Below are 26975 nucleotides of genomic sequence, written 5' to 3' on the forward strand. Positions count from 1 at the left end.
ACCAAGTCCCTTTTTTTGCCCTTTGTTTGGCTCTCTCTTTGCTGCAACAATGTGCCTGGTCGTCATCTTATGGTGCATGTGTGACGCTCTGTAAACCTGTATCTTGCCCTGTAATCCTATGTTGCTCCCCTGCAATAACTTTCACCTCATGCTTGCCTTACTTTGGTGCCTCTGGTCATTCTTCAACCATGGGTGTGCCAAGAACTGACATTTTCGGACTGAAATCTGACATAACTACCATTTTTAGATAATACAAGAAGAAACATCATACACAAAACCCTAGGGATGCAATCAGAAAAATCCAGAATGTAGAAAACTGTATAGGACAAGTAAACTAGTTGTTTTTTTTTTTTTTTAACAACAATGAGAGAAAGAGATGGGGGAGGGAGAGAAAGAAAGAAAGAGATGGGAAAAGAAGGGTAGGGAAGGGAAGAGAAAAGGAAAGAGGAGAGGAGAGAACTAAGAGACATCGAAATCAATCGCAACATAGGAACCTTATTTGGATCCCAATCCAAAGAGACTGTTAAAAAACAACAAGCATTTTTTAAACTCTGGCCAACGTGACGTACAATTCCTTTCCCCTTTCTCTTTTCCTGCCGGCTGGAAAGTGCAGGCATTGTGATCCACCACGCAGACGAGGACAACATACCAGGGATGGTGAAATAATAAGATGGAAGGATCCTTGGCCCCCAACAACATCATGCAGCAGAGCTACCATGTCAGCTTGGTTGTTTACACAAGAGGGAAGTGACGATTATGTTGACAAAGCTATGGCAAGAGCTCTGCCTACAGAAAGAGGCCTTGAACTGAACATTCTTTGACTCTACCCATTAATAATTATTTAATATTTTTTCCTAACCCTGAATGTGAAAAGTATTCTGCTCCTGATGTTTGTGTATTTGGGTAGAAGTTCTGATCCCGTCAAAAAGGAAGTCCCTAGCTTTTGCTCTTCGCGGAATGTGGACATAGGTCTTCATTGATATTCAGCACACATGTCTTTTCTGGCTTTGAAATCTGAACACTAGTGTAATCCATCTGTTTAATATGGTATTTTAGGACTTACTGTTATTTGTGATTTTTATCTGGGCACTTTGATCAAGTATTTCAGTGCTGTTTCCTAACGAAAATTTTATTTAATATAGAAAGTATGATATAAATGTTTTGGTAAATCCTATACGAAAATAAACTGGATTTCATTACAGCATGATAAATTAAATTTTCTCATGCTTTATTTAACACTTTATTCCCACAGTGATCCCTAATGAGCAATTAAACTGACTTACTGAGAGTGAAGGCTTCTTGCAGGCCACAGTAGCCATATGTTACATCAGACATAAGGCACTTAACAGAAGCAATTCAACTGAATCATGTCACCCATCAGGCAAAATACATGCAGAGCCTTGTCTGATCTCCCAGAAGGAGCAATGCTGTGTGTTTGCGTGTGTGTTTTTGTTTTCTTGTACTGAGTTATCACTTGGTTGATGGTCCTATTTTGCTATACAGCAAGGAATCACAAAGCCTTGTCAATTCTACCTTCTACCTCTGACATGTTTCAGATTCATCCACTTCTTTTTATCTCTATTACTGCTTTCCTAATCCAAACCACTATCCTCCTCACTTGGATTAGAGCAATTGTGTCTCAACTGGTCTCTTGGTTTCCATTCCGGCCCCCTTCAATCCATTTTTTCCACAGCAACTAGAGGGACTTTTTTAAAATGCAAATCTGTTCATTTTATACTCAAGCTTAAAACTCTCCTTAAAGTTTACGTTTGCTCTGAACAAAGGCTCCAAAGACTTGCATAGTCTGTCCTCTCCCTCCCTCCCCAGCCAGGGGCACTGCCACCCTTTCTCCATGTCCTCACAGTGGCCTGCCCTCTGGCATCCTCTCTGTCCCACAGACACCAGCACACAAGGGCCTTCCCACCTCAGGGTTTGAAGATGCTACTCCCTTTTCCTATAACATTTACCCTGAAATAAATTAAACACAAAGGTAATCAAAACTCAAAACTCATCACTTTCTAATTATTTTGCTGCATTTTACATTATTCATGCTCTTGAGGTTATGTCTAATGTATTTACATGGTGAAAACACTATACAATGTATTCTAATACTATACAATTTATATACTATACAATGGACAATGCATCTATTCCAATCCTACGTTCAGCACTATCTTCTTGGTAGCTTAAAATCAGCCATGGTAGAAGTACTTACATTGCAGAAATTGGCAAATACCAAAAATCAGGGCTTTCCTGGGGAGGGAGGTGGTGTGTGGTTAGGAAATCCAGTTGTTAAAACATTTGCCAGTACACCGTTGTCTACAATAAAACTTTTGTGTTTCCTTTCAATTCTTTGACCTGATGTAATAAATGCAGTTGCCAAACAATATCCACATCATAGTGTTAAATTCTTTTGCTGTGTTTTCTCATTAAATCACATAATAACTCCATGATGTGAGCATAATAATCCTATTTTATAAGCAAGGAAACGAGTGCAGCGAGGTTAACATAATTAGGCTGGTACACAACAGAGCAATGACTTGAAAGTATGTTTGACACCAAAGCTCATGCTCTCTACACTAAACAATATGGAAACATTTTAGGGAGTATTTCTTCTTGTTTGTGTATAACTGGAGAAAAAAGGAATCTCCCAGGAAGTTGGGCATTCTCTGAAAGCAAGAACTGTTAGGGTCGAAGGGAAAGACCAGGAGAATTCACAGAATGAGTCGTATAGCTTTGGCGTGATACTGAAGCAAAATCATTTACTTGTGACATCACTAATGTCAGGAAAATTGAATTATCATGTTGCCATATTCATTTGTAGTTTTTGGAAGACAATATTTGTATTATAACCAATAAATAATAAGTGTATGTCATTAAGAAGGACTTTGTGGTGGTACTTTTTTGCCTATGTGAACTCCCTTGGGGATAATAGTTCCTCTTGCTAGAATGCTTCTGAGTGAGTGTGAGCAAAGAAAATTTCTGGCCTGGAGAGATACCAGGCCTGTGTGTGATAACCAAGGCCAAAATCTGAGAGTGGACTCAGCTACCTGCTAATGTCATTCTAATTCTCTTGACTCACTTGTAACATCTCCTCTAATGGCTTTGCTGCTTATACTCTAATGGCTACCTGAGAGAATTGTGGCGTTCTGAATTAACAAAACATGAGGGAATTCTAACTGTAAGGCAAACAACAAAAAGAGAAAAATTTCTGGTAAACTTTCTCTCGTGCCTCAGACCTTGGAAGCTGGCCCAGTTCTAATGAAGTCTATGGATGTGTGAGTAGAACAATGATTCTCAGATGTTGGTGTGCCTAGGAAATACCCAGGGAGTTGGCTAGGATGCCTATTTCCAGACCCACCTCCAGAAATTCTGATTTTGTTCACCTGGATTGGGGCTCAGGTGTCTGCATTTTTTTAGCACATCCCTCAGGGAGTTCTAATGCAGCTTGCCTAGGGACCAGATGCTGAAAACACCCATCTAGAATGAACCATATTTGGTGGCATTGTAGTTTGTTCCTGCTGCAGCTAGTCCAGAAGACCCACAAAGGAGAATGTAGTTCTGCCTGCTAAGCAGGTAGGACAGCCTTGAGGTCTGACCCAGAATCTGTACCCAGAATCTTTATCTAGCCCTAGATAAAGATGGGATCTCAAGTTTGTCTAAGTACTTCTTGACTTCTTGGAAAAATTATAGCCAACAGTGAGTTCTTGGGCCTTCCCTCCTAGGATTGCATTTATACCTTAAAAAATTTGATAAGAATTTGACTAGTCAATCATCTGGGGGAGTAAAAAATTTTAGAATTACCTTTTTTGGGTAGTGACCTCTGCATCCAATGCTCTGTGAGCACAATTCTGGGACATGGTCTCAGCTCTTAGAAGTTGATACTTTAATGACATATTGGGGCAATATTGAGGAATAATACTACCTACTCTGGCAAATTTTTATAAGGATTAAATGGGATAATATACATAAAACACCTAGCTAAGTGTCTGGCATATGATGGCTCCTTAGGAAGGTGAGGGATCTAGCTGCAATATGTTACCCTGTGGGTCTCTAGAGTAAATCTGTGAATCTGGTTCACAGAGGCCATGTCCTCCCTTTCTCTTAAAGCTCTATAAACATCCCTCCTCAAGACAGAAGGGGCTTTGAAAAGGACAGGTAGGGAAAGCTTGTTTTTTGTTCAGCAGTGTATGGAAAAGAAGTGCTCAATACATTTTTTCTTTTTTACTATATAATCATTTTTAAATCTTCACTTTTCCTTTCTTCTTCAGCCTTTTCTTCAATCATTGTTCTCTCCCAATCTCTGTACACACACACACACACACACACACACACACATTTTAATGCCTCCTCCCATGACCCAGAGATCAAGGCCAAGGTCCTAATCCTTTACTCTAAAGTACATTCCAAGGGAGATGGGTGGGCTCCAGGCTACGTTACTTCCCTTCTCTCATGGTGTCATATTTTAATTCATTCCTGCTACTTGATTAAAGCTTAAAGCAGTTCCTGGCATCCGCTTGCCCTTTATATATTTTAGGTCATTTCCCAAGCTGTTACACAAAAATAAAACCTTCATTTTCAACACACGTCTGGTCTCTCCCATCCTTCCTATTAGTTTTGCCAGCTGGTCTCAGAGTCCTGGACAGCTTTGCCTGGCCCTACGCTGCACACACATGGAATTTGTTCAATTTTGCGCATGGCTCTGATGTGTGATTCAGTAAGTTACTTGCCATTCTTAATTATCTTACTGTTTGTTTCTCTTCAGTGAACATTCAACCAAAGCCTCCTGAAATCTGACAATGTGTCAAACACTGTACTAGATATAAAATGAATAAAGTATTATCTTTTATTTGTCAATTGTACCTCAGTAAAGCTGGGGGGAAAAGGTATTATTTCCACCTAGGAGGAGTGCATGGTCTAGAGAGCAAAGGCAGACATGTAAACATGTATATTATAGCACAGTGTGCTAAGTAGCACACACTGTGATGTGAAGAAAAACGAACTGCCTTTGGGAGAGTTGATAAAAGGTTTTGCAGGGCAGCCGAGTGCACGCTCGCGTGGGCTCATGCCTGTAATCCTAGCACTCGGGGAGCCTGAGGCGGAAGCATCACTTGAGGTCAGGAGTTCGAGACCAGTCTGAGCAAGAGAGACCAGACCGAGCAAGAGCGAGACCCCGTCTCTACTAAAAATAGAAAAAGTTAGGCAAGCTATGATGATCCCACTGCACTCCACCTAGGTGACAGCGCAAGACTCTGTCTCAAAAAAAAAAAGGCTCGCAGGAAGTGAAATTTCTGTTATTCTTGAAACATAAGTCGCAGTTTGCCAACCAGAGGACAGAGGTGAGGGTAAGGGGAAAAGAGGGAATTTGAAAAAAGGGAATCGAGTGTGCATGAGGCTCTGAAATGACTGAAGAAGATTCTGGCATGTTAAGGGATGTCTGCTGGGTTTGGTGAGTTGGGTGTGTGGTGGAGAGAGTGGCAGGAGATGCAAAGGGATCAGATTGAGAGGGATCAGATTGAGAAGGCCCAACTGAAGCGGAGAGAACTGAACTTTACTCAAGAGGCAAGAAGAGAAACAGGAAACTGTTTAAGCAGAGGAGTTAAACAAGCAGTCTTGTCTGTTACACGTTCACATCTTCAATGAAGTCTGTGTTTTGGAGTCTGGAAGGGATGTGCTCTGCTTGCTTAATCAGAAGAGCTCAGGACAGGACATCGCTTTCTTTTCAGGTCTAGAAACTTCACGTTTTTAATATACCCAGTCTACTCAGTCCCATCCCAGAGCCCACTGGTGCTAATGACGTTGGGCCAAGAACGCCAATTTATTACCCTGGCCATGTCCTTCAAATGTTGTCTCTCTCTCCTTGGCTAGGGTTGGGCATATACTGACAGCTTTTGTCTCTCTGAACCCCATTTTTCCTTTTATTGAGACAGAGTCTCGCTCTGTTGCCCAGGCTAGAGTGCCGTGGCGTCAGCCTAGCTCACAGCAACCTCAAACTCCTGGGCTCAAGAGATCCTCCTGCCTCAGCCTCCCAAGTAGCTGGGACTACAGGCACTCACCACCATGCCTGGCTAATTTTTTCTATATATATTTTTCGTTGTCCAGATAATTTCTTTACATTTTTAGTAGAGACCGGGCGTCTCGGTCTTGCTCAGGCTGGTCTCGAACTCCTGGCCTAAAGCGATCCTCCCGCCTCAGCCTCCCAGAGTACTAGGATTACAGGTGTGAGCCACCGCGCCCCGCCCATTTTTCCTTTTTGACACTTTTTTTTTTTTAACTCTTGCTACATTGTTTTTTAAATGGATTGCTGACGCTCTGGCTCACGCCACCCTAAGTTTTAATCTCTCACATACAACCATTACCAGTAGCCACGCCCACACAAGAAATTGCCGAAACAGGAAGTTTGTCCGCAACAGCGCGCCGTACTGACGGTAGCAGTGCGCAGGCGCAGTTCCCGGCACCCAGCGGCGTGCTCCTCTTTCCCCAGGTTTCCTGTATCCTGGTAGGTGAGCGACGCCGGTTCATCACGGTTGGCCTCCCCTTGCGGCTCGCCCTTTGCTCTGGACACTCGGACCACAGCACCCCAGCTCCCGGGGCCGCTGCTCTGGCCCGCACGCCTCAACTGGCGACAGACCCATGGCCGAGCGCGGAGAACTCGACCTGACCGGCGCCAAACAGAACACGGGAGTGTGGCTGGTCAAGGTAATGTTCGCTGGGCTCCCACTTGCGCTTCTCCTAGTAGAAGTAGTTCAAGTAACTTGAGATTATCCCACTCCGTGCGCCTCTTAAAGTTCTTTTACGGTCTTGTAAGAGCTTCACATATTTTGGAACGCCGGAGTTATTGTTATGTCTTTTTGCAGATGCGGAAATTAGGGACGCAAAGTGTCTTTCAGCCAATTAATTGTCTGAATCTGCCTGAAGTAGATGTCTTTTCTCCATGACCGGGCTTTTCTGAGGCCCTGTCTCGGTGTCTCCCGATTTGAGCGATGAATTTTACCCCAGACCGAAGAATTTCTTGGTGAAACTGACTCTGATCATGAGTCTGTGTAAGGCAGTTCAGTTGCTTTCTGTACAGTTTTTTCGGCCGGAAAGTATAATAGAGCTCGTCCCTGCGTACCGTTAAGTGCTCTCTTAGTTTGAGCGTTCTTGATGAAGCTTTCAAAAGAGCTGAGAGCTCTGAACTCAAGGAAGGAGATGTCACTGAACTGGAGTGTTCTTTTAGAGCACTGTTGTGTCTCAGGAAACGGACCATCAATGCATGTTTAGACGTAAAGAGAGCAGCCTTGGTTAGCCCGTAGTGGGCACTATTTGTGCTTTACTTTTTCATACTGGGGAGTGTTGTCTCTTAGGGAAGTTTCATAAGACTTGTGCACATTCGCAGTGTGGTCACGAAAGTCTTTGAATCTCAAATAAAATATAGGGACCTTTGGTTGCTTTATGTTTATTTAACTTTTATCACATGGTTTAGTTCTCGTTAATTAAATCTACAAAGTACTTCCTGCCCACCTTTCTAAAGTAGCTCTCCTATGATCATTTCCTAGCACATCAAACCTGTATTGTATTCTTCAAAGCACTTGTCAGAGTGTAAAGTGATTCTGTGTTTATATGTTCAGTGTTGGTTACCTTCTTCCCCCTACCCCACAATCACATTCCATAAGAACAGGATCTTTGCCTGTCATACCCAGAATAGTGTTTGGCACATGGTAATTATTCAAATATACCATGAATGAATGCAAGATCTCTCATTCTTCAACCCTGGCCTTAGTCTGTGGCACTCATTTGACTATCTCATAGCTATGTGAGTATGACTTAAAAGGATGGAATAAATGGACATTTTTCTCTCCAATTATATGTTAAATGGAGGAGAGTCATTCAGGAAAAAAATCTCCTTGCAGATTGAAGGAAAGAGCTTGGAAAAGTGGTGGGACTTGAGATGATGCATTTGTGCTTTGAACACAGTAAATGCTCAAGAATTATTTGCCTTACAGGATACAGATGGGTAGTAGATATAGTATACCATGGGGAGTGGAACAGAAATGCAAGACTGAAAATGCATTTTATTGTGGTATAGCCTATCCGGGAAAACAGAGGAGAGCCTAGAGCAGAAGGTCTGTGTAAAGAAAGTTTGGAACGATATACTCAGATTGTCATATCATGAAATGGAGGTGTCCCAAACTTTAGCCTATAAGAAGTGAGGAACCCTTTGGAGGGTTTTGAGTAAGGCAGGGATGCCAAAGATTCTTGCAGAAAAAAATAATCTGGCAGTGTGCAGTACAAATTAGAGGGGAGAGTAACCAGAGCCAGAATTAGAAAATTATCACAGGATCATAGTTATGTGATAGTGAAGCCTAAGGAGTTAGGGAAACTTTTTCAGTAAAAGTTGTCAGGATTTGGTGATAACTTTTACTGAAAAGAATTCAACTCTTAGAAAAAGAACTCAAGCCAATGATTTGTTCTTGTTTTGAAAAAGTAATTGTGATGTTTTGATTATTTTTTGTTTGTAACCTCATTGCTTCCTCTTATCAACTTGGCTTGCATTATTTCTTTTTCTAATCTTACGTAGCAAAGAAATGAACAGACTTGGAAATATGTCTTTCCAGGGTGTGAAGGGGATGTGTTGGATAGTTCCTCTTTCTCTCCAGCTCTTGTTCTCTGATGACCTTATCTCTGAGAGAGGATGAGAATTGCTAGCAAATACTGTGTTCTAAAATCTATCCATGTTTCCCCTTTATTTGACAGCTTTTATTTCTGCTCTAAAGGAGTCCAGTAGGCAATGAGGTTTGATTTGTACACCTGTCAGATAATTTGAACTTGTTTCATTTGCACTGTGATTTCCATGCTTGTGTCTTGAGCATACTTGGATTTTCATCTTTGAATTATAGGAATAAATTATATGAAGCAGTGTATCACATTGTGATGGTCTATTTCATTTTCACCTTTCTTTGTGTGATATTAGAATATAACTTGTTGCTTAGAAAGTGTATCTTCATTCTTACCTAATCAGAATTTGTGAATGGAACTACACATTGATTTCAGGTCTTGTCTCTTTACATTACTATCTCCCATTATAAATAATACCTTGAGTTCTGATCTTTGTTGAAAAATTTGTGAGTTTCTTCCTAGAGTATGTCAGAGTTTATGGGTCATTTTGTACATGTTTAATTAATTCCATCACTAGACAGGTATAGAACAGTATAAATACAGTAAGAGCTGTATATATAAGATCTCTGAGACTTTTGAGCAGGAAAAAAAATCCATGTTTGGCCAGAATAGGGAAGATTTCATGGAGAAGGTGACATTTAAGAAGAGCCTATAGAGTTGATTAATTAGAAAAAACTTCCCAGCAGGGGTGGGGAGAAATAGAGTGTGTTTATGAAGAATCAAATGTAGTAGATTGTTTACCAGAATATCCAGGACCTGTACTGTTCTGGCCTAATAAAATGCTATTTCTGGAGTTTTGAATATCTTAAATCTGCAAGAGAATGATGATGCAAACAAGTTTTGAGAGATAGTAGATATAACTGGATTTAACACTTTACAACAGCTGTCACCTGCCAAAACATATAATTAGCTTCAATTTTTACCTTGCCAGGCAACTAGTTCCTGATAGTTTGCACTACCCTGTTTGTATTGTTCATTTTATGCCACTGTTAGGTTACCCACCAGGCACACTGCTGCTATACACTCTACACCAATCATTAAAAAATGGGATGATATATAAAATATTTAACACAGTTCTGTTGTTTAGCTTCTAATATTTAGATTTATGGAAAAAATCATAGTTGGCTGGAGGATAAGGTACACAATGGGGAAGAAGAGGAGTTAAAGCTGGCAAGGTTATTAGGGGTAGGATTTTTTTAAGTAATCAATATCATACTGGGGCCTGAATGATAAGAAATGCAGTCTTTTGGGAAGGGGAGTGGAAATACAGGGGTATTGACAAGAGCTGCACTAGGTCTAACCAACAGCTTTGTAGTCAACACAAAGACATGTTTCTAGCCCAGTCAACCTTCCTCTTATAAGCATTTTGACCAATGTTTGTTGGAAGAGAGAATTAGGACAGAAGGGAGAGGCATCATCCCCTGTGAATGTGGTATCCTTCATTCAACAGTTCTAATGCCACCAAGCTTAGCTTTTATTTCTTCACAGACGGGCAGGCACTTGGACATTGGTGGCCAAAGAGAAAGCTATGGACCTAGGAGGGATGAAACTGGAATGGGTGATACTCCAAAGCCTTGCAGATAGTAGGAGAAAAAGAAACTTACTTTTTTTTTTTTTTTTTTTTTTGCTGAGACAGAGTCTCACTCAGTTGCCCAGGCTAGAGTGCCATGGTATCAGCCTAGCTCACAGCAACTTCAAACTCCTGGGCTCAAGTGATCCTCCTGCCTTAGTCTCTGAGTAGCTGCCTTGCTAATATTTTCTATTTTTAGTTGCCTAACTTATTTTCGTTTCTATTTTTAGTAGAGACGGGGTCTTGCTCTTGCATAGGCTGGTCTTGATCACTCCTGGACATGATCCTCCTCTCTCGGCCTCCCAGAGTGCTAGGATTACGGGCGTGAGCCACGACGCTCAGCCAAGGAACTTACATTTATGTTCCAAGTATTTTACAAAGCAAACTTATGGTGTAGTTACTAATTATCTGCATTTTTAAGATGATAAAATTTAGGGTTAGGGAGGTTATCTTGTCCAAGCATGGAACAGTGATTCAAATTGTTTGGCTACAAAGCTTATGCCAACAAAATGTCTTTCCCCCACGGGTTTCTGTAATGGATTGTCTCCCTGGAGAGTCATTTCTCTGTCCTTGGTCTTGTCAGCTTTGTATCTTTAAGAAAACATGTGGGTGTCTCATACCTGTAATCTTAGCACTTTGGGAGGCTGGGGTGGGAGGATCGCTTGAGGCTGGGAGTTCAAGACCATCCTGAGCAGCATGGCGAGACCCTGTCTCTACAAAGAAATAAGAAAAATTAGCAGGGTATGGTGGTGTACACCTGTAGTCCCATATGCTTGGGAGGCTGGGGCAGGAGACTCACTTGAGCCCAGGAGTTCGAGGTTGTGATGAGCTATGATGGAGCCGCTGAACTCCAGTTTGGGTGACAGATTGAGACCTTGTCTCTTAAAAAAGAAAAAGAAAAAGAAAAAAGAAAACATGGGAGTAAATGGTTCCTGTCATAGATTGTGCTCCCTGGACAGTTGATTCTGAGATGGAGATTAGCGTGCAGAGGTTTATTAGGGAGTGCTCTTGGGATCAGCACCTATGAAAAGAAAAGGATTTAAACAGGATTGTGTAGAAGGTGTGATATAGTCTCTTTGAAAGTCAAGGATGATTTCACCGGGAGCCCTACAGAGTTGCTCTGAGTTAGGGCAAGGTATATGCTGTGACAGCCAATCATTAGATGTGGTTTGCCCCGGGATGAGAGCATGACTTTGGGCAAGAGGTCTCTTTTCAGTGGTGGCAGTTTCAAAAGAGAGCTAACTGCTGAGGGCTCTCTGCTGGCCACATTCCCAGCAGCTGGGGGAAATAAAGCCTTTAATCCTAATGGGGAAAGGTGAGTGTCACATCATACTGTCCACTTTAGTGCCCTTTATTTGCTTGTACTCTGGGAGAAAGAGAAAAGGGCTTTAGACAGTAAGTAGTTGGACAGCTAGGTATTTGGTCAAGCAAAGTTGGCAAAGAAGCTTAGTTAGGGGAGTAATGTCTGTTCATGTTACCTTAGTCTCTTGGCTTTAAAGGCATGGTTAACATTATTATTCTGTCTAGCTTGAGTGAATGGATGGGCAGATTGATTCATCCAACAAGTTTTCAGTGCTTGGCAGTCATTGTGGTAGGCTCTGAGTGTGTCACAGTGAACAGAACAGACATGATCCATAAACTAAGGTTTATAGCCTACTGTAGGAGACAGAGATCAGTCAAGTTTTAGTCCTAATGCAAACAATTACAAACAAAGGAGGATCCTGAAGTAAGGAATACTGTTCTGTGAATGTGAATAAAAATGGACTTGACCTAACCTAGGGAGTCAAGGGAGGTTTCCTTGAGGAAATAGTGCTTGAGTTATTATCTGTAATTTTCTCTGGTCTTGGGAAATCTGAGCAAGCTCTGGCTGTGTGGGTTACATTCTAATGGAGAAGGAGAACAGATAAAAAACAAATACAAACATAACAGGTGGTGACTGCTCCGAAGAAAAATAAAGCAAGGTAAGGGATCTAGAAAGTAACTGGTGATAATATTTTAAATAGGGTGGGAAAGGACCTCACTGATAAGGTGGTCCTTGAGCAGCGACTGAATGGAATTTATGCAGATATCTGTGGGAAGGGTCTTCCAGACAGAAATAACAGCAAATGGGCCTATAGATGGGACAGTGCTGGGAGTGTTCACAGGTCTATGTGGTTTGAGTAAAATGAGAGGGAAGTGGTAGGGGCTGAGGCCATGGGATAGCAGGGACTGGATCATCTAGACATCATTGTAGGATTTTTATTCTGAGTGAGATGGGAAGCCAGTAGCTGTAGAAAGGCAGTATGGCATGGTGACTAAGAGATGATGATGACTTGGACTAGGATAGTAACTCTGGAATTGGTGAGAAGGAGCTGGAGTCCAGATATAATTTGAAGATGTTATTGACAAGATATGTTAGTTGATTGTATATAAAAAGGAGATATTCAGGATGACTCCAAGATTTCACCCTGTTTGGGAAAATGGAGTTGCCTTTTACTGAGATGGAAAATTTCAGGAGCAGCAGCAGGTTCGTAAGGGAGAAATGAGTTCTAGTGTGGAGAGTTTAAGGCGAAATGCTTACTGAATATTCATACGGAGAGTTTGAGTGGGCAGTTGGATATATAAGTTGAGACTTTGGGGGAGAGCCTGGGCTTGTTATAAATTTGGGAATTGTCATTATACAGATGGTATTTAAAGCTATGAGACGATTATATAAGATTGAATGTGTATATAGAGAAGAGGAGAGATCTGAGGACTGAATCCAGGGCCTGCTGGAGTTAAGAGGCCAGGAAGATAAGAATCTAGATGTGGAGACCAAAAAGGAGAGTTCGGAGAGGTAGAAAGAAAATCAAGAGAATGTGGTGACTCAGAAGCCAAGCAAAGAAAGTGTTTGGAGGAGGAAATAGTTCGTTCTCAAATATTGTTGATAGGTGTGTAAGATGAGGACTAAACATTGACTCGGCAATACGGAGATCTTTAGTAACCCTGTGGTCAGTTTCAGTGGCGTGGTAGGGAGGAGGGCCTTAAAGCAAAGTGGCAGAGGAGTAAATGTAGAGAACTCTCTCAAGGAGTTTTGCTCTAAAGAGAGGTGGCGAAATGGGGTGGTGAGTGGAAAGGATTAGAGAGTCTGCCCTTCCTGGGTACTTGATCTTGAGCAAATTAATAAACCTCTTCGTGCCTCAGTTTCCTCACTTGTAAAGTGGAGCAAGTAGTGATAGAATTGTGTGAGGATTAAATGGTTAATATATTTCAAGCATTTAGAAGAATGCTTGTTGCTTAATGTATTAGCTATCTATTGCTATATAACTTATTACCACAGACTTAGTAGCTTAAAACAACACACATTTATTACTTCCCAGTTGCTGTGGGCTGGGACTCCTGGCACGGCTTGTTGGCTCTCCTGCTTCAGAGTCTCTCACAAGCTGTAGTCCAGGTGTCAGCCAGAGATGGATTCTCATCTGAAGTCTTGACTGGGGAGGCCCAGGTGGTGGTTGTCAGAACTCAGTTCCTGCAGCGTTGTTGGACTGAGAGTCTAAGTTCCTAGCTTAGCATGTCAGCTTGCTTCATCAAAGTGTGTAAACTGAAGAAACAATGAGAGAAACAAGATGGAGATCACAAACTTATGTAACCTAATCAGAGACGTGACATTCCGTGACCTTTGCCACGAATCACAGGTCCTGCTCTTACTTAAGGAGAAGGGATTACATAGGCAGGTGGATGATGGGGATGATATCAGCAGGTGGAGCTTGTTGGGGGCCATCTTAGAGTCTTCCGGCCACATTTAGTGGGCACTTTGTGTTAGCTGCTATTATTATCATTATTGTTACTATTCTGATGGGATTGATTAAGTAGAAAAGGGTTGATAGAAGAGAGAAAGGATAGAATTGAAGGAAAGATGTCCTTAATTATATAACAGGGAAAGAAATTCAGTGCACAAGTGGAGGAGGGACTGGCCATAGTTCACGATTGTTTTAAGGGGAAAGCAGAATAAAAGGATCCGACTGTGACTAAGTGGCAGATTTCGAAGTTCTCTTTTGATTGTTTGCCTTTTCTCAGTGGAAGAGGCAGGTCACAGAGGGAGGAGGAAGGAAGAGGTGTTGTAGGTTTGAGAAGTGAAGAGAACATTTGAATCATCTGGAGTGAGGGAGTGGGGAGATGTAGTTCACTTGCCAGGCATCAGGAAGGGCTTACTTGATGTTTGTAGCCGTGTATTTAAAGTGAGACCAGTTATGATTGTGAGTTTTTCTTCAGCTGCTCAGGCACAAGTGTGAGGAGAGGAGGAATAACACAATAAAATAAAATAATAAATAGGTAAATAAATTGATATGAAGTAGAGATTGCCTTTAATCAAGATTAAGGTTCCCCCAGGCCAGTATGGTCAAGGGAGATGGGGGGAATGATTATAATGATGGACCATGAAATCTGGTTTCATTAAAGAGGGAAGTGAGGACATAGCAGATGGGGGACAGTGAGAATATGTTAATTAGAGCCAGTGAATCGAAGGGGTAGAATTGTAGTGGAAGTACTGAGGACAGAGCTAGGAAGGTAGGGGATGGTCATGAGAATGGTTGGTTGAAATACAGATTATGGAAGGGATACTGTTGTTGATAACGAGAAGGTCCTGGACTCGGTTGAGGGGCCACACTTGGGGATCTAGAGGGCCACATGTGGCCGTGAGGCTGCAGGTTTCCACCCCTGTGGGGTGTCTAACAGGTAATGTTGTAGTCATTTGCTTCTTTGACTAACCAGCATCTACTTATTCTGATGTTGTAACAGCACCTTGATTTAACTTGTGGAAACTACTGCTCCTCCTTTCCAGCCTATGTGATTTTAGTGGTGCTGACCACATTTCCCCCAAAATGTCACTGACTCAGGCTGGCCCGTGAAAATATCTCCTCTCTGGGCACGGAGATACAAGGAAAGGCACCTGCCCCAGTTAGTGCTGTGCGAGACAAATTTTTTCCAGAGACTTTTGGGGAGGAGACTCTTGCTCTCCGGGTGCTGCTTCATCTGGCTACACGCGGGGGAAATCTGTCAGAGAATTGAATCAACATGGGAGAAAGAATAGATAAGAAATGGTGAAAGCGTTCTGATGACATCATTTGAGCTCTGAATCAAGCCGCTTTAAAGCTATCTCTGAAAGTTTTAGTTATTTGGGTAAATAAATCCTCTTAAGCGGGTTTTCTGTCACACATAATCAAAGGAGACTTAATGGGTAGATAGGGTTACTGTAAGGAGTTTACCAAATCTAAGCTTATTTGGATGAAATTTGAAGATGTGGAATCTTCAAAACCCTCTTTCCATTTGATCTTTCACATGTTGTTTAGCATGTGTACTCTCACCAGAGGCAGTAGGGTGTAGCAAAGAGAACAAAAGACCAACGTGGAGTCAAGAATTGTGTCTGACACTAGCTAATTATGTTATTTCAACCCTCTGAGCCTCAGTTTTCTTATCTGTAGAATGAGGAGAATCATAGTGATTTTCCAGGATGGTTGGATGGATTAAATGGATAATGGATGTAAAATGTCTAGCATAGTACCTGACATTCTTGGCTCCCTTCCTGTTTTCACAGTCTCCAGCATATTGCTGGACACATAGTAGTTGTTCAGTAAGTTTTAGTGTGAAAAATGCACACATAATTGAATAAATCCTATTATGGTATTCTTTTGACCCTTCTATTCCTGAATTTTTACTGCACTAAAGTATTGCAACTTATTTGACTAATAGTTAAGTGGGGGGGGGGGGTTTGCACATGAAATCTTGCTAAGTAGAATTTTTTTCTTTCCTTTTCCTTGGCAACTGTCTCTGACTCAGTTATGCATTCATTTCTCATTCCAAGATTACTGTGAGAGATGATAATGGCACTTAACACTCATTGAGTACTTTCTTTTGTGTAAGGCATTATGTTTCATACTTCATATGTAGTATTTCATTTACTCCTCTTAATAGGATAACCTTAAAGGTATGATATGTACTGTTTCTGGAGTCCAAACTACTTCTTAGAAGAAATGAGATAAGGTACATAGTGAGAATTCATCATATATTATTCCCTTTGTTTTTTGAAAATTAAAAATTTTCGGATTGCATGTATCCAGTTACAGACCCGACATAGTGTATTGGTTAAGAACACAGACCCTGGCGCCAGACTACCTGGGTTTGAATCCTGGCACCATCTTTACTAATTATATAACCTTGCATAAATTATATAAGCCCTGGGTGCCGCATGTTCATCATCTGTAAACTGGGGGTAATTAATAGCACCTGTTTCATAGAGATGTGAAGATTAAATGTGTTAATCTATATAAATAAAATGCTTACAACACTGTCAGAAAAGTAGTACTATAAAAATGTTAGCTCTTACATTTAATATTCCTTTTATTTTAGTAGCTCCTTCATTAATAGTAGTTGCAGTCTTATACATAATAAAACTTGGCTTTTGAAATCATCTTAAACCCAGCGGTGTCTCTAAATAATATTAACACTAGTGAGAGTGTTATCCTCTTCTGAGAAACCTTCTCTGATATCCCTTCTCTTTTCTGATCTTTTATTGGACTTATTTGGGAATATAAATTAACACTTTATTATTGTTACGTTATTTGACCTGTGTTAGTTTGGTGTTACCAGCAAGATTGACTTTAAGCTCTTTGAGAGCTAAAGACATTTCTTTTTTTTTTTTTTTTTTTTTTGAGACAGAGTCTCGCTTTGTTGCCCGGGCTAGAGTGAGTGCCGTGGCGTCAGTCTAGCTCACAGCAACCTCAAACTCCTGGGCTTAAGCGATCCTACTGCCTCAGCCTCCCGAGTAGCTGGGACTGCAGGCATGCGCCACCATGCCCGGCTAATTTTTTGTATATATATATTTTAGTTGTCCATATAATTTCTTTCTATTTTTAGTAGAGGGGGGTCTCGCTCTTGCTCAGGCTGGTCTCGAACTCCTGACCTCGAGCGATCCACCCGCCTCAGCCTCCCAGAGTGCTAGGATTACAGGCGTGAGCCACTGCGCCCGGCCAAGACATTTCTTATGTGTCTTAGTATCCCTTATAGTGCAGAACATATAGTGAGAACTTGATAAAATTAATGATCAGTTATTAGAGGTGGAAAGTAAAATACAAGCAGTGTATCATTTTATGTTTAAAAAAATCTGTTAGCATCTAAAACAGAGTCTTATTAGTGTTTTACCTCCTTTTAGGTTCCTAAATATTTGTCACAGCAATGGGCTAAGGCCCCTGGAAGGGGTGAAGTTGGGAAGCTGCGGATTGCCAAGTAAGTTATTTATATATTATTGACATTTTTAAAAGCTTTTTTTTTTTTGAAATTTTTACAGATGCTTTTAAATGTGATTATAGTTCTCAATCAGACAGAATTTACTTGAAAATAGGAAGTAATGAACACATCAAGGCTTGTCAGGAGATGGTTAGGTGCTCTGTTGTAAGATGTGCTTGCACACACACATGCAAATACCCACACCCCTGGTGACAGGTGGTATAAATATAACATCAACTTTATTGGTAAAATTTAATGGCAGTGAAGCAGCAGAGTATGTAGTGCCTCCCCCCAGCCCCCCAACCTTCCTGAGCAGGTGTGCTTGGGTTGGGTATAACTGTATGCACCAAGGAAAGTGTTTCAGAAGGATTTTGCCACTGTGCCACTGTATCTATTTATAGGGCTTTGGAAGTGGGTGGGGAACATCTAATAAACGATGTAACAATATAGTTTTGTGGTTGAGGAAGTGGCCTTGTTAGAAAGGAAAGCCTCTAAAGCTCACCTAGTGTCAGCCAGAGGTGGTACGTTTCATTCTTTCTATCTATTCATCCTTTTATTGATTGATTGATATATCTTAGTTGTACATATTTTGGAGGTACATGTGATATTTTGATGTCCTTATATAAGTGTAATGATTAAATCAGGGTAGTTGGGCTATTTGTTACCTCAACGTTTATATTAGGTTTTACTGAAATGGGAGCTACCACCAAGATAAAACCTCAGAAATGTATGTCACTGAAGAAAGGCAGGCTGGAGGAGAAAGTACTTAGATCATGAGCCCCGTGATATTGTGGGGTTCCTTCACTGGCACTAAGATCAGGATTCTCATCCTAAATGGCTGTTGATAGTTGTTCAGCTTTGGGCCTTAAACCTCTTGTTTGTAAAATGTGGACACTAATGCTTTCCCAACCCATAGGGTATTTATAAAATAAATGATACGGCTTAGAGTTTGTTAAAATGCTTTGCACTCAAATGTTCTCCTTCCTCTACCATGGGAAGGGAATATTTCATTCCTGAAAACCTCTGTGTAAAGAAAATACCTGGTTGAGGAATGTAAAATCTTTTCTTTTGGTGTGGGATAGGGGGAAACTGTTATGGCAGATAGAGTAAAAGGAACTAAGGTTCAGAGAAACCCTCAAGTACTGCTTTGATCACTAAAGTAAAATATTGAAGATACCATACTAAATAAGCAATAATGGGTATGCTGCAATTTTTCTTTATCCTTGCCTGGTGGAAAATTTCAAGCTCTTTTTCTTCCTTAGTTCAAAGCAGTTAGTTTACATAGTTGCATGTAATTCACATAGGGTGGTATACGTTGAGGTTTACCTGGAACAGTTCCAGATTACATGTTTTCTTATGCAATTATTAATAGTGTCCCCTGTTTCACTCTCCATAGTGTCCTGGTTTTGACAATAAACTGTATGCTCATCCTAAATATTAGCAGATGTGTGTGTATGTGTTCTTCACGCATCACCAGGCTGACTTTAGGAGTTTTTTTTGAGACAGGGTCTTAGCTCTGTTGCTTGGGCTGGAGTGCAGTGGTGGTGTCATAGGTCACTGCAACCTTAAACTCCTGGGCTCAGGCGATGCTCCTACCTCAGCCTCCTGAGTAGCTGGGACTACAGGCGTATGCCACCATGCTCAGCTAATTTTTAAAAATTTTTTTGTAGAGACAGGGTCTTGCTGTGTTGCCCTGACTAGTGTGCTGTGGCGTCAGCCTAGCTCACAGCAACCTCAAACTCCTGGGCTCAAGCAATCCTCCTGCCTCAGCCTCCCGAGTAGCTGGGACTACAGGCATGCACCACCATGCCCAGCTAATTTTGTCTATATATTTTTAGTTGTCCAGCTAATTTCTTTCTATTTTTTAGTAGAGACGGGGGTCTCACTCTTGCTCAGGCTGGTCTCGAACTCCTGACCTCGAGTGATCCTCCGGCTTCGGCCTCCCAGAGTGCTGGGATTACAGGCGTGAGCCACCACGCCTGGCCTACTTTTATAATGTGTACATGTCAATACTGTTGACATTCACTACACAGTTACTTTATAAAATTTGGATTTGTCTGATGTTTCTTCATGATTAGATTTGGGTTATGCGTCTTTAGCAGGAGTATGACAAAGGTGAAACTGGTTTCTTAGTGTATTCTAGCAAAATTTGCATATTTTCATTTTGTCCCATTACTGATGGATGGTGTTAAGTTTGATCACTTGATTAAGAGGTGTCTTCTAAGCTTCTTCACTAGTTACTCTTCCTCTTTGTAATTATTAGGTATTTTGGGGGGTGGTCTATTGAGACTATATAAATATTCTATTCCTTGAGTTTTTCAATTTATTCATTTATTTTAGTGTGAACTCATGGATTCCAGTTTCGTTCAATGGATCACAATTTGTTACCATATCATTTATGATGATGTTACAATTATCAAAAATTTAGCCAGTAGGAACTTCTAGCCGGCTCCCATGACCTTTTTTAAAAAAAAAAAATTGTAAAAACACATAAAATTTACCATGTTAACCATTTTTAAGTGCACAGTTCAGTGGTATAAGTCCTTTCAACATGCCCTTATCATTCGTTGATCATTTTTGACATAGATGTTTTAGATTCATCTTACACATTTCTCCCTGAGCCCTGAAGTTGGCCATTTCTCTAAGGAGCCCTGGTTCCATTTAGGGGAGAGTGATATTTAGAAACTAAGATTTTCATAACCCAAGTGCTCATTGCTGCTTCCAGGCCTTCTCAGTGAGCAGAGAGATAGGGAGTATATGTACACACACACACACACACACACACACGCACACACTCACACACTCACACACTCTTTACATCTGTGTTTATTTCTCTATCTACATATATAGAAAATCATCAATTCATACCAATTTAGTTCCAATTTAAATGTTCTAGGTTTCTCCCTTTTCATATTTGTACCTCTTTTCTAAAAGTGAGAAACCTGGTTCCTGTTATCCTTAATATGTTTACTTTTTGTTCAGGCCTCTGCTCTTATTTGTTCAATCCCTTCCCCACCTTGTGTGTGAATACCCTACTCACCCTGCTTGGGCTGTAGCTCCCCTCACTGAGCTGCCACCTTTGCTGTCCTTCACAGGGTCACCCTCCTCACCCTGTGCAGGCTTCCCCTCTACCCCATAGCAATGCCTCCTTACCCTCCTAGGGTCCAGCAGCCTGCCTCAGGCTGTCCTGTGTGGGTGCCCTCACCCACTAGGCTCTGACACACTTCTTGCTGAGCCACTGTTTTACACCCTCCTTTCCTTATTGGGCTTTGTCAGGTGTGAATTCTGGGTTTGGTGTGTTTTTCCCTGGTTCTTGGTTCCCAGTACTGAAGAATAGTTACTGGTACCAAGTTGACGGAGCAAATGAGCAAGCCAAACAGACACAAGCAAGCTAAACAGCATTTATTGAGCACAGAACGTCCTGGAGAGGGGACAGGTCTATCTCTGCGAGTGGAGACAACCCTAGTTTGGAAAGGGGTCTGGTTTCTTATCCTATTTTCTTAATAATATGCTAAGCTGGGGGTGGATTATTCATGAAGTTTCAGAAAAGGGGTAGAGAGTTTCCTGGAATTTCATCCCTCCTCTTTTCTGGCTTTATAAGGTAGTTTCTGGGGGTTGCCATGGCATTTGTAAACTGTCCTGGCATGGATGGGTGTGATTTTTACTATGCCAATAAGGGGTAGTTCACCTTAGGTCAGTGCCAGCTCATTTATGCCCATGCACCAGATTGTTTGTTTCTGCCATCTCTTAGGTTGGTGGGTTTCTTACCCTCCTCTAATCGGCCGGCAACAGTATCTCTACCGAATCTCCCTCACTTTGTGTTCACACTTGTTTCCCCTTCCTCCTGGTCCCTACCTAACATTCCCCTCCACCCCCCAAGAAACATGGACCTGAAAATCTTTGGGAGTAGGGGTGAAGGGTGCTACTTTGAAGTGCTTCTGTAGCTGCTTCAAGCTGAATTGGGGCATGGAGGCCTGCAGGTTCCCATATCCCGTGTTGAAGAGTTACAGGTGGAAGGCGTGGGCAGTCTGGTCCAGCGGACTCCTGGGAGTCTGTACTTCTAGGGTATTGTTTGGTACCAGCTGGAACCCCTTAATCTGCATGAGCTTCCCCTGGAACTATGGCAACCTGCAGGACACAAACTTGACCAGGAGGCATTCTCTTCACCCCGTTCAGGCTATGACCATCCTACCCAACCCACTCTGCAGAACCTACCTTGCTTGGCCTCACCTAATGGTTTTTGGGCTGAATTGTTCAGGTAGGGGAAATATGAATAGGAATTAAAAACAAAGCAAAAGCAACAAAAACCCCCAAGTGCAGTTGAAGACTTAATACTATTTTGTTGGTTTTGTTAGCCTGGTAAAGGGGGTGCTTTATTGGCTATCAGTGATAGTGAAAAGTCAGATCCCAATGATGCCAAATCCAAGAAATATTAATAGTTAAAAAGTGTAAGAAAAAGGAAAGACATGATTAGTAAAAATTTTGAAAGGCAAGAGGAATGAAACTGGAGTCTATAGATGTGAGGTGTTAAGAAATGGACTCAGACTAGTGAAGGAGAAAGTGTACAGCATTGTGAGAAATTCAGTGAAAGGATAGTCACATATTTACTTCATTAATTTTTGAAGATATTTTTGTATTGTACAATAGTTGATATTTATAATTTTGACCACAGATCATCAAGCAAAGGGTGTATTATAGTTGTAATGCAGAATAAGAAAATGTCACCTGTACTTTATACATTCACACATCATGAAAGGGAATATGTCATCCTTTTAAAATAAGTTTGTCTTCAAGGATTAGCTTTTTTCTAGAATATTAACTCACCCAGACCTTATTAATCACTTACCATTCCAGTTAAGATGCTGTTATAATTATATATGTGTGAAAATGGAGTTGTTCTCCCCTCCTGTGTTCCCTAGGTTGCATCTCGGTGATTTTCTAGTTACTCAGAAATGTCAATGTGATCTTTAATTCATCCTTTTTCCTATGCTGCCCACTTGCAATCATTTCCTCTTCTCTCAGTTCTAACATTTACCTCCTGGAGTTCTATCACTACCTGGTTCAAACCTTCATTACTTTTTATGTGGGTGTTTTGCATTAGCCTCAGTTCAATCCAGTAAACATTATGGAAATATCTTCTGTGTCTTTCCTTTGCTTTGTCTACAGCACCTTTGTCTTAAAGGCAGCTGAATTAAATACCTCTAGAAGCTAGATTCAAGAGTGATAGGGAAGGGATCGTGGTGAATTTAGTGCCTGCCCCAAATGCATGTTCAGGGGATTGTTGTCATGCTGAATTGGGGGCCAACTGTTGCCAAATCTTCAATTCTTAGAAGGTGAAAATTCATATTTTTATGTGACATCTTATTATTTTCTCATTTCTTTTTTAGACACTTAGGAGACTGGCATTGCACTTTAATACATGAAAGACTGAGAAGTCCTACAGTGAACAAATCTAAGACTCTGCACTCCTTAGTATGTCCTAAGAAACTCTTTACCACCTGACTCCAGGCTGCCATTCACTCATGCCAGAAAGAATGTGCTAGATACATTCTCATTTCCATTTTTTACTTGGGCTTTTCCCTTAGCCTGGAATGCCCCCATGTTATTGACTTCATCCCTCACTCAGTTCATCTTTTCCTGGCTTTCTTATCCAAATTTCTTTTTTTTTGAGACAGAGTCTTGCTTTGTTGCCCAGGCTAGAGTGAGTGCCGTGACGTCAGCCTGGCTCACAGCAACCTCAAACTCCTGGGCTTAAGCGACCCTACTGCCTCAGCCTCCCGAGTAGCTGGGACTACAGGCATGCGCCACCATGCCCAGCTAATTTTTTCTATATATATTTTCAGTTGGCCAGATAATTTCTTTCTATTTTTAGTAGAGCCAGGGTCTCGCTCTTGCTCAGGCTGATCTCGAACTCCTGACCTCGAGTGATCCACCCGCCTCGGCCTCCCAGAGTGCTAGGATTACAGGCCTGAGCCACTGCGCCCGGCCCCTAATCCACATTTCTATTAAATATGACAGTATGTTGTACCTCTGCCATAAAGTTTTTGACATTATGGCAAGATACAACTATCTTATTTGTAGTTGTTCATGGATTGGCCGTATCTGTTTTCATTTAACTGGGACCTCTTGAGGACAAGGACCCACGCTCATATTGTGCCATACACCTAGCACAGTAGTGCATGTATAGTAGATTCTTAATGATACAGTGAGTGATTGACTAAGCAACTGAATGAAGGCAGGTTGGAAGTAAACTTTGTGTTATGGAGAAACAATGGTTTTCTAACTGATCTTCGTATCTCTGGTCACTTTTTGTCCATTCTCTGTATATTTTCTGGTGCAAGTTTCCTGGAGCACATCTTTGTACTTGTTAATCTTTTGTTCAGACAATACCTGTGGATCTCCATTGCCTAAAGCATAAAGTCTATACTTCTGTACTGTGATATTCAAGATCTTCTATGATTTAGCCCCAATTTTCCTTTGTAGTTCATCTCCCACTACTCCTTACTTTAAAGCTTCTCCTTCCCAGCCAAATCTAATCACTTGTTTTTCATCAGACCCTTCCATGGCTTTAGGCTCAGCTATTTACTTCTGATACTGTATTTCCCCACCTTTAGTTTATTACAATTCCAGTACCCTTCAAGGCTCAGCTCAGAGCTACCTCTTTGTTGAACCATTCCTTAACTCTTAAAATGAAAGAAATGGTGTCCTCCTATCCAATCCCGGCACATTGTGACTCTCTCAATTGAACATTAAAACTTATTTAATAGTTAAGGATGTACCTTTTATGTGTTCTGCTGTTTGGAACAGGGACCTTACACTCAGTACTTTGCATATAGTAGGTATTAAATATATGTGTGTTTTAAAAAATCAGGCTATTATGTAGGGTATGCGTGTACATTGATTCCACATTTGTAAAAAAAAAATAAAATATTTCAAAACATAATTCAGTACAGTATATAGAAAGTAGTGTGGAAGGATATTTATTGTAGCAAGATTTTTAACAATGTAATTATGGCTATTTTAAAACTCTTTTGCTTGTCTGTATTAAAAACATATAATGGGCATATGTTATTTTTATAATAGAGAAAAATTGCTTATAACTCTAAGAATTGTTAAAATTAATAACTTTTGGTCTTTAAGACTTTGCTAGGTAAATGGAACCTTCAACTAGACAAAATAAATACTAAAATTTACTGAAGTACTATATAGATCTGGTATTAAATAGGCATTCACATGCTTCTGAATGCTAAATGCTCGGAAATAAAGATAATCATAATAAGATCATTATTTAGACAAAATATAATTAGGATAGGTTATAATAGCATTAAGTAACACATACTCATAATATCAAAATAATCATGAGTGATTATGTGGGTTTATTTTTCCCATAGGATTACAAATAGGACAGTGGCAGGGAGCCAAGAGTAAATATTAATCTCTGTAAATGTAATATTTTATGTAAATATGAAGTAGCATTATTTATTTTAGCTCTTGCATTTGAAAACAACATGGAATCTAAATAATTTTAAATATTTTCTTTCCTCTCCTTTAGGAATCAAGGAAGGACTGAGGTAAGATTATTTATATGAAAATTTCACTTAAAACAAGAGATTATGTTACTTTTCTTTAGCAATAGTAAAGAGAGGGTGTTGTTTGCATTTTGGAAAACTCCACATTGAATGAGTGGCTGATGGTGAGGAACACATAAAGGTGTAAATGCCACCCTTGTCAATGAGTGGACTCTTTTCTAGTTGTTCATTCTCAGCATTTTTCTTCTTTAACTTAAATATCCCCTCTCTCAGTCTCAGTACTATGAAACTGAGTAGGACTTCAGTAACGCTTTAGTAATAACTTACTTTAGTATTACTTCAGTGTGGCAAAGGCATTTGATTTTTGAGAACTTTATATTTTGACCCATTGAGTCCAGCTCATAATTTATAGTATCTATCATATAGTAGAGAGATATTTAATAAATACTTCATGGTCTTCCTTTGTGGTTAGGAGATCAATAATTTTATGTTTATAAATCTCTTTAATGTAAAATTTGATTTTCTTTTGGGGAGATCTGATATGTAATAAAAATCATTTTGAAAGAACACTTAACTATGTCTTTTTATTCTAAACGTTATTATTGAGTTATCCTTGTAAATATTTAGTTTGTTAAAATATTCAAAAATGAAACAGTATGCTATGTACTCATGGAGTAGTCATTAAGACTTAAAAATGAAATATGTCCTCTGTTTGTGAGAGCATTGAAGCTTTTCAGAGTAAAAAGCTTTCCTTTCACTTTTTTCCCCTTTCAGGTACAATTGCTTTCTTAATATTCTTAAAATAGTCACTCATTCAGCAAATATTGTTTTCCTTCCATGTGTCAGGCTCTTTTCTAGATCTTAAGGATAAAAGGATAATAAGACATGATCCCTTGACCTCAGAGACCTTGGGAAAAAATACTTTTATTCCTGTTTTGGAAAGAATTCTTCAGCTACAGACCAGAGAAGATATTTGAAAGCTGTCCTTCTTTATAATGTTAGATTAACCCCATTATTCTGACAGTTGGGAATAGAGTCTTTCTTTCTTTTTTTTTTTTTTTAAGAGACAGGGTCTTGCTATGTTGCACAGGCTGGTGTGCAGTGACTATTCATAGGCACGATCACAGCACACTGCAGCCTCGAACTCCTGGTCTCAAGCAGTCCTTTTGCCTTAGCCTCCTGATAGCTGGGATTATAGGCCTGTGTCACACAGCTTAGATTCTCTTTTTATAACTGAGTATTAAGGATTTTTATAATAAAATAACTGGGAATGGCTCACATTTTTTAAAAAAGTATTTGATTTATAATCAGAATTTCTTTGCAGTTACTTTGAATACAAAAGGTCTTTTGTAATACGCTCTGGTTAATGTGTTTATTAGGTGTCATTTACTTTGAATGAGGATCTTGCAAATATTCATGATATTGGTGGAAAACCAGCTTCAGTCAGCACACCTAGAGAACATCCATTTGTCTTGCAAAGTGTTGGAGGACAGACATTAACAGTATTTACTGAGAGCTCATCAGGTAAGTGAGAATGGAATTATTTAATCTGATTCGTGTACCTGTTATATAGATTTTCTATCTCAATATACACTCCTGTTTGCTTTTTTAAGGTCAATACCAAGGCTGTTACATCTTTCATTTTGTCTCCCTCTGTCACTCATATCATGCTTTGCTCTTTGTATTTCCTTGTGATTCATGAAATTTTGGCCATTACTTGAGAAGGGTTTAATTTCCATTTGCTGTATGAAGATATAGAAAGAACAAAGCAGATGGAAAAATGTGGTGTATCAAGCTGCCTTCTAAGATGTTGAAGAAACAGTATTCTGAGTTTTGCCAAGATAAGGTCATTCTTGCTTGTTTTCATAAATTGATGATACTCAGTAAGTATAAGTTGTACTTTAAAAAATACTGCTTAATATTAGGGAATATTTTAGTCTGAATTTTTGCTCTTCTGTGCTTTGTATACCAAGCGGCCT

At 40.3% G+C, this 26975-nt stretch overlaps 1 protein-coding gene across 1 annotated transcript in view; it reads left to right on the plus strand.

Moving 5' to 3' along the window:
* Positions 1-6457: 6457 nt before the first annotated feature.
* Positions 6458-26975, plus strand: part of GTF2F2 (general transcription factor IIF subunit 2) — a 133270-nt gene continuing 112752 nt past the window's right edge. Inside the window, exons 1-4 of the mRNA XM_069467232.1 lie at positions 6458-6699; positions 17394-17467; positions 25020-25038; positions 26376-26520. Of these exons, the coding sequence (XP_069323333.1) occupies positions 6634-6699; positions 17394-17467; positions 25020-25038; positions 26376-26520 (304 nt within the window). The 5' untranslated portion in view covers positions 6458-6633. The remainder of the gene's footprint in view (positions 6700-17393; positions 17468-25019; positions 25039-26375; positions 26521-26975) is intronic.

The sequence above is a fragment of the Eulemur rufifrons genome, chromosome 4 (genome assembly GCF_041146395.1).
Source record: "Eulemur rufifrons isolate Redbay chromosome 4, OSU_ERuf_1, whole genome shotgun sequence".
Taxonomy (NCBI): Eukaryota; Metazoa; Chordata; class Mammalia; order Primates; family Lemuridae; genus Eulemur; species Eulemur rufifrons.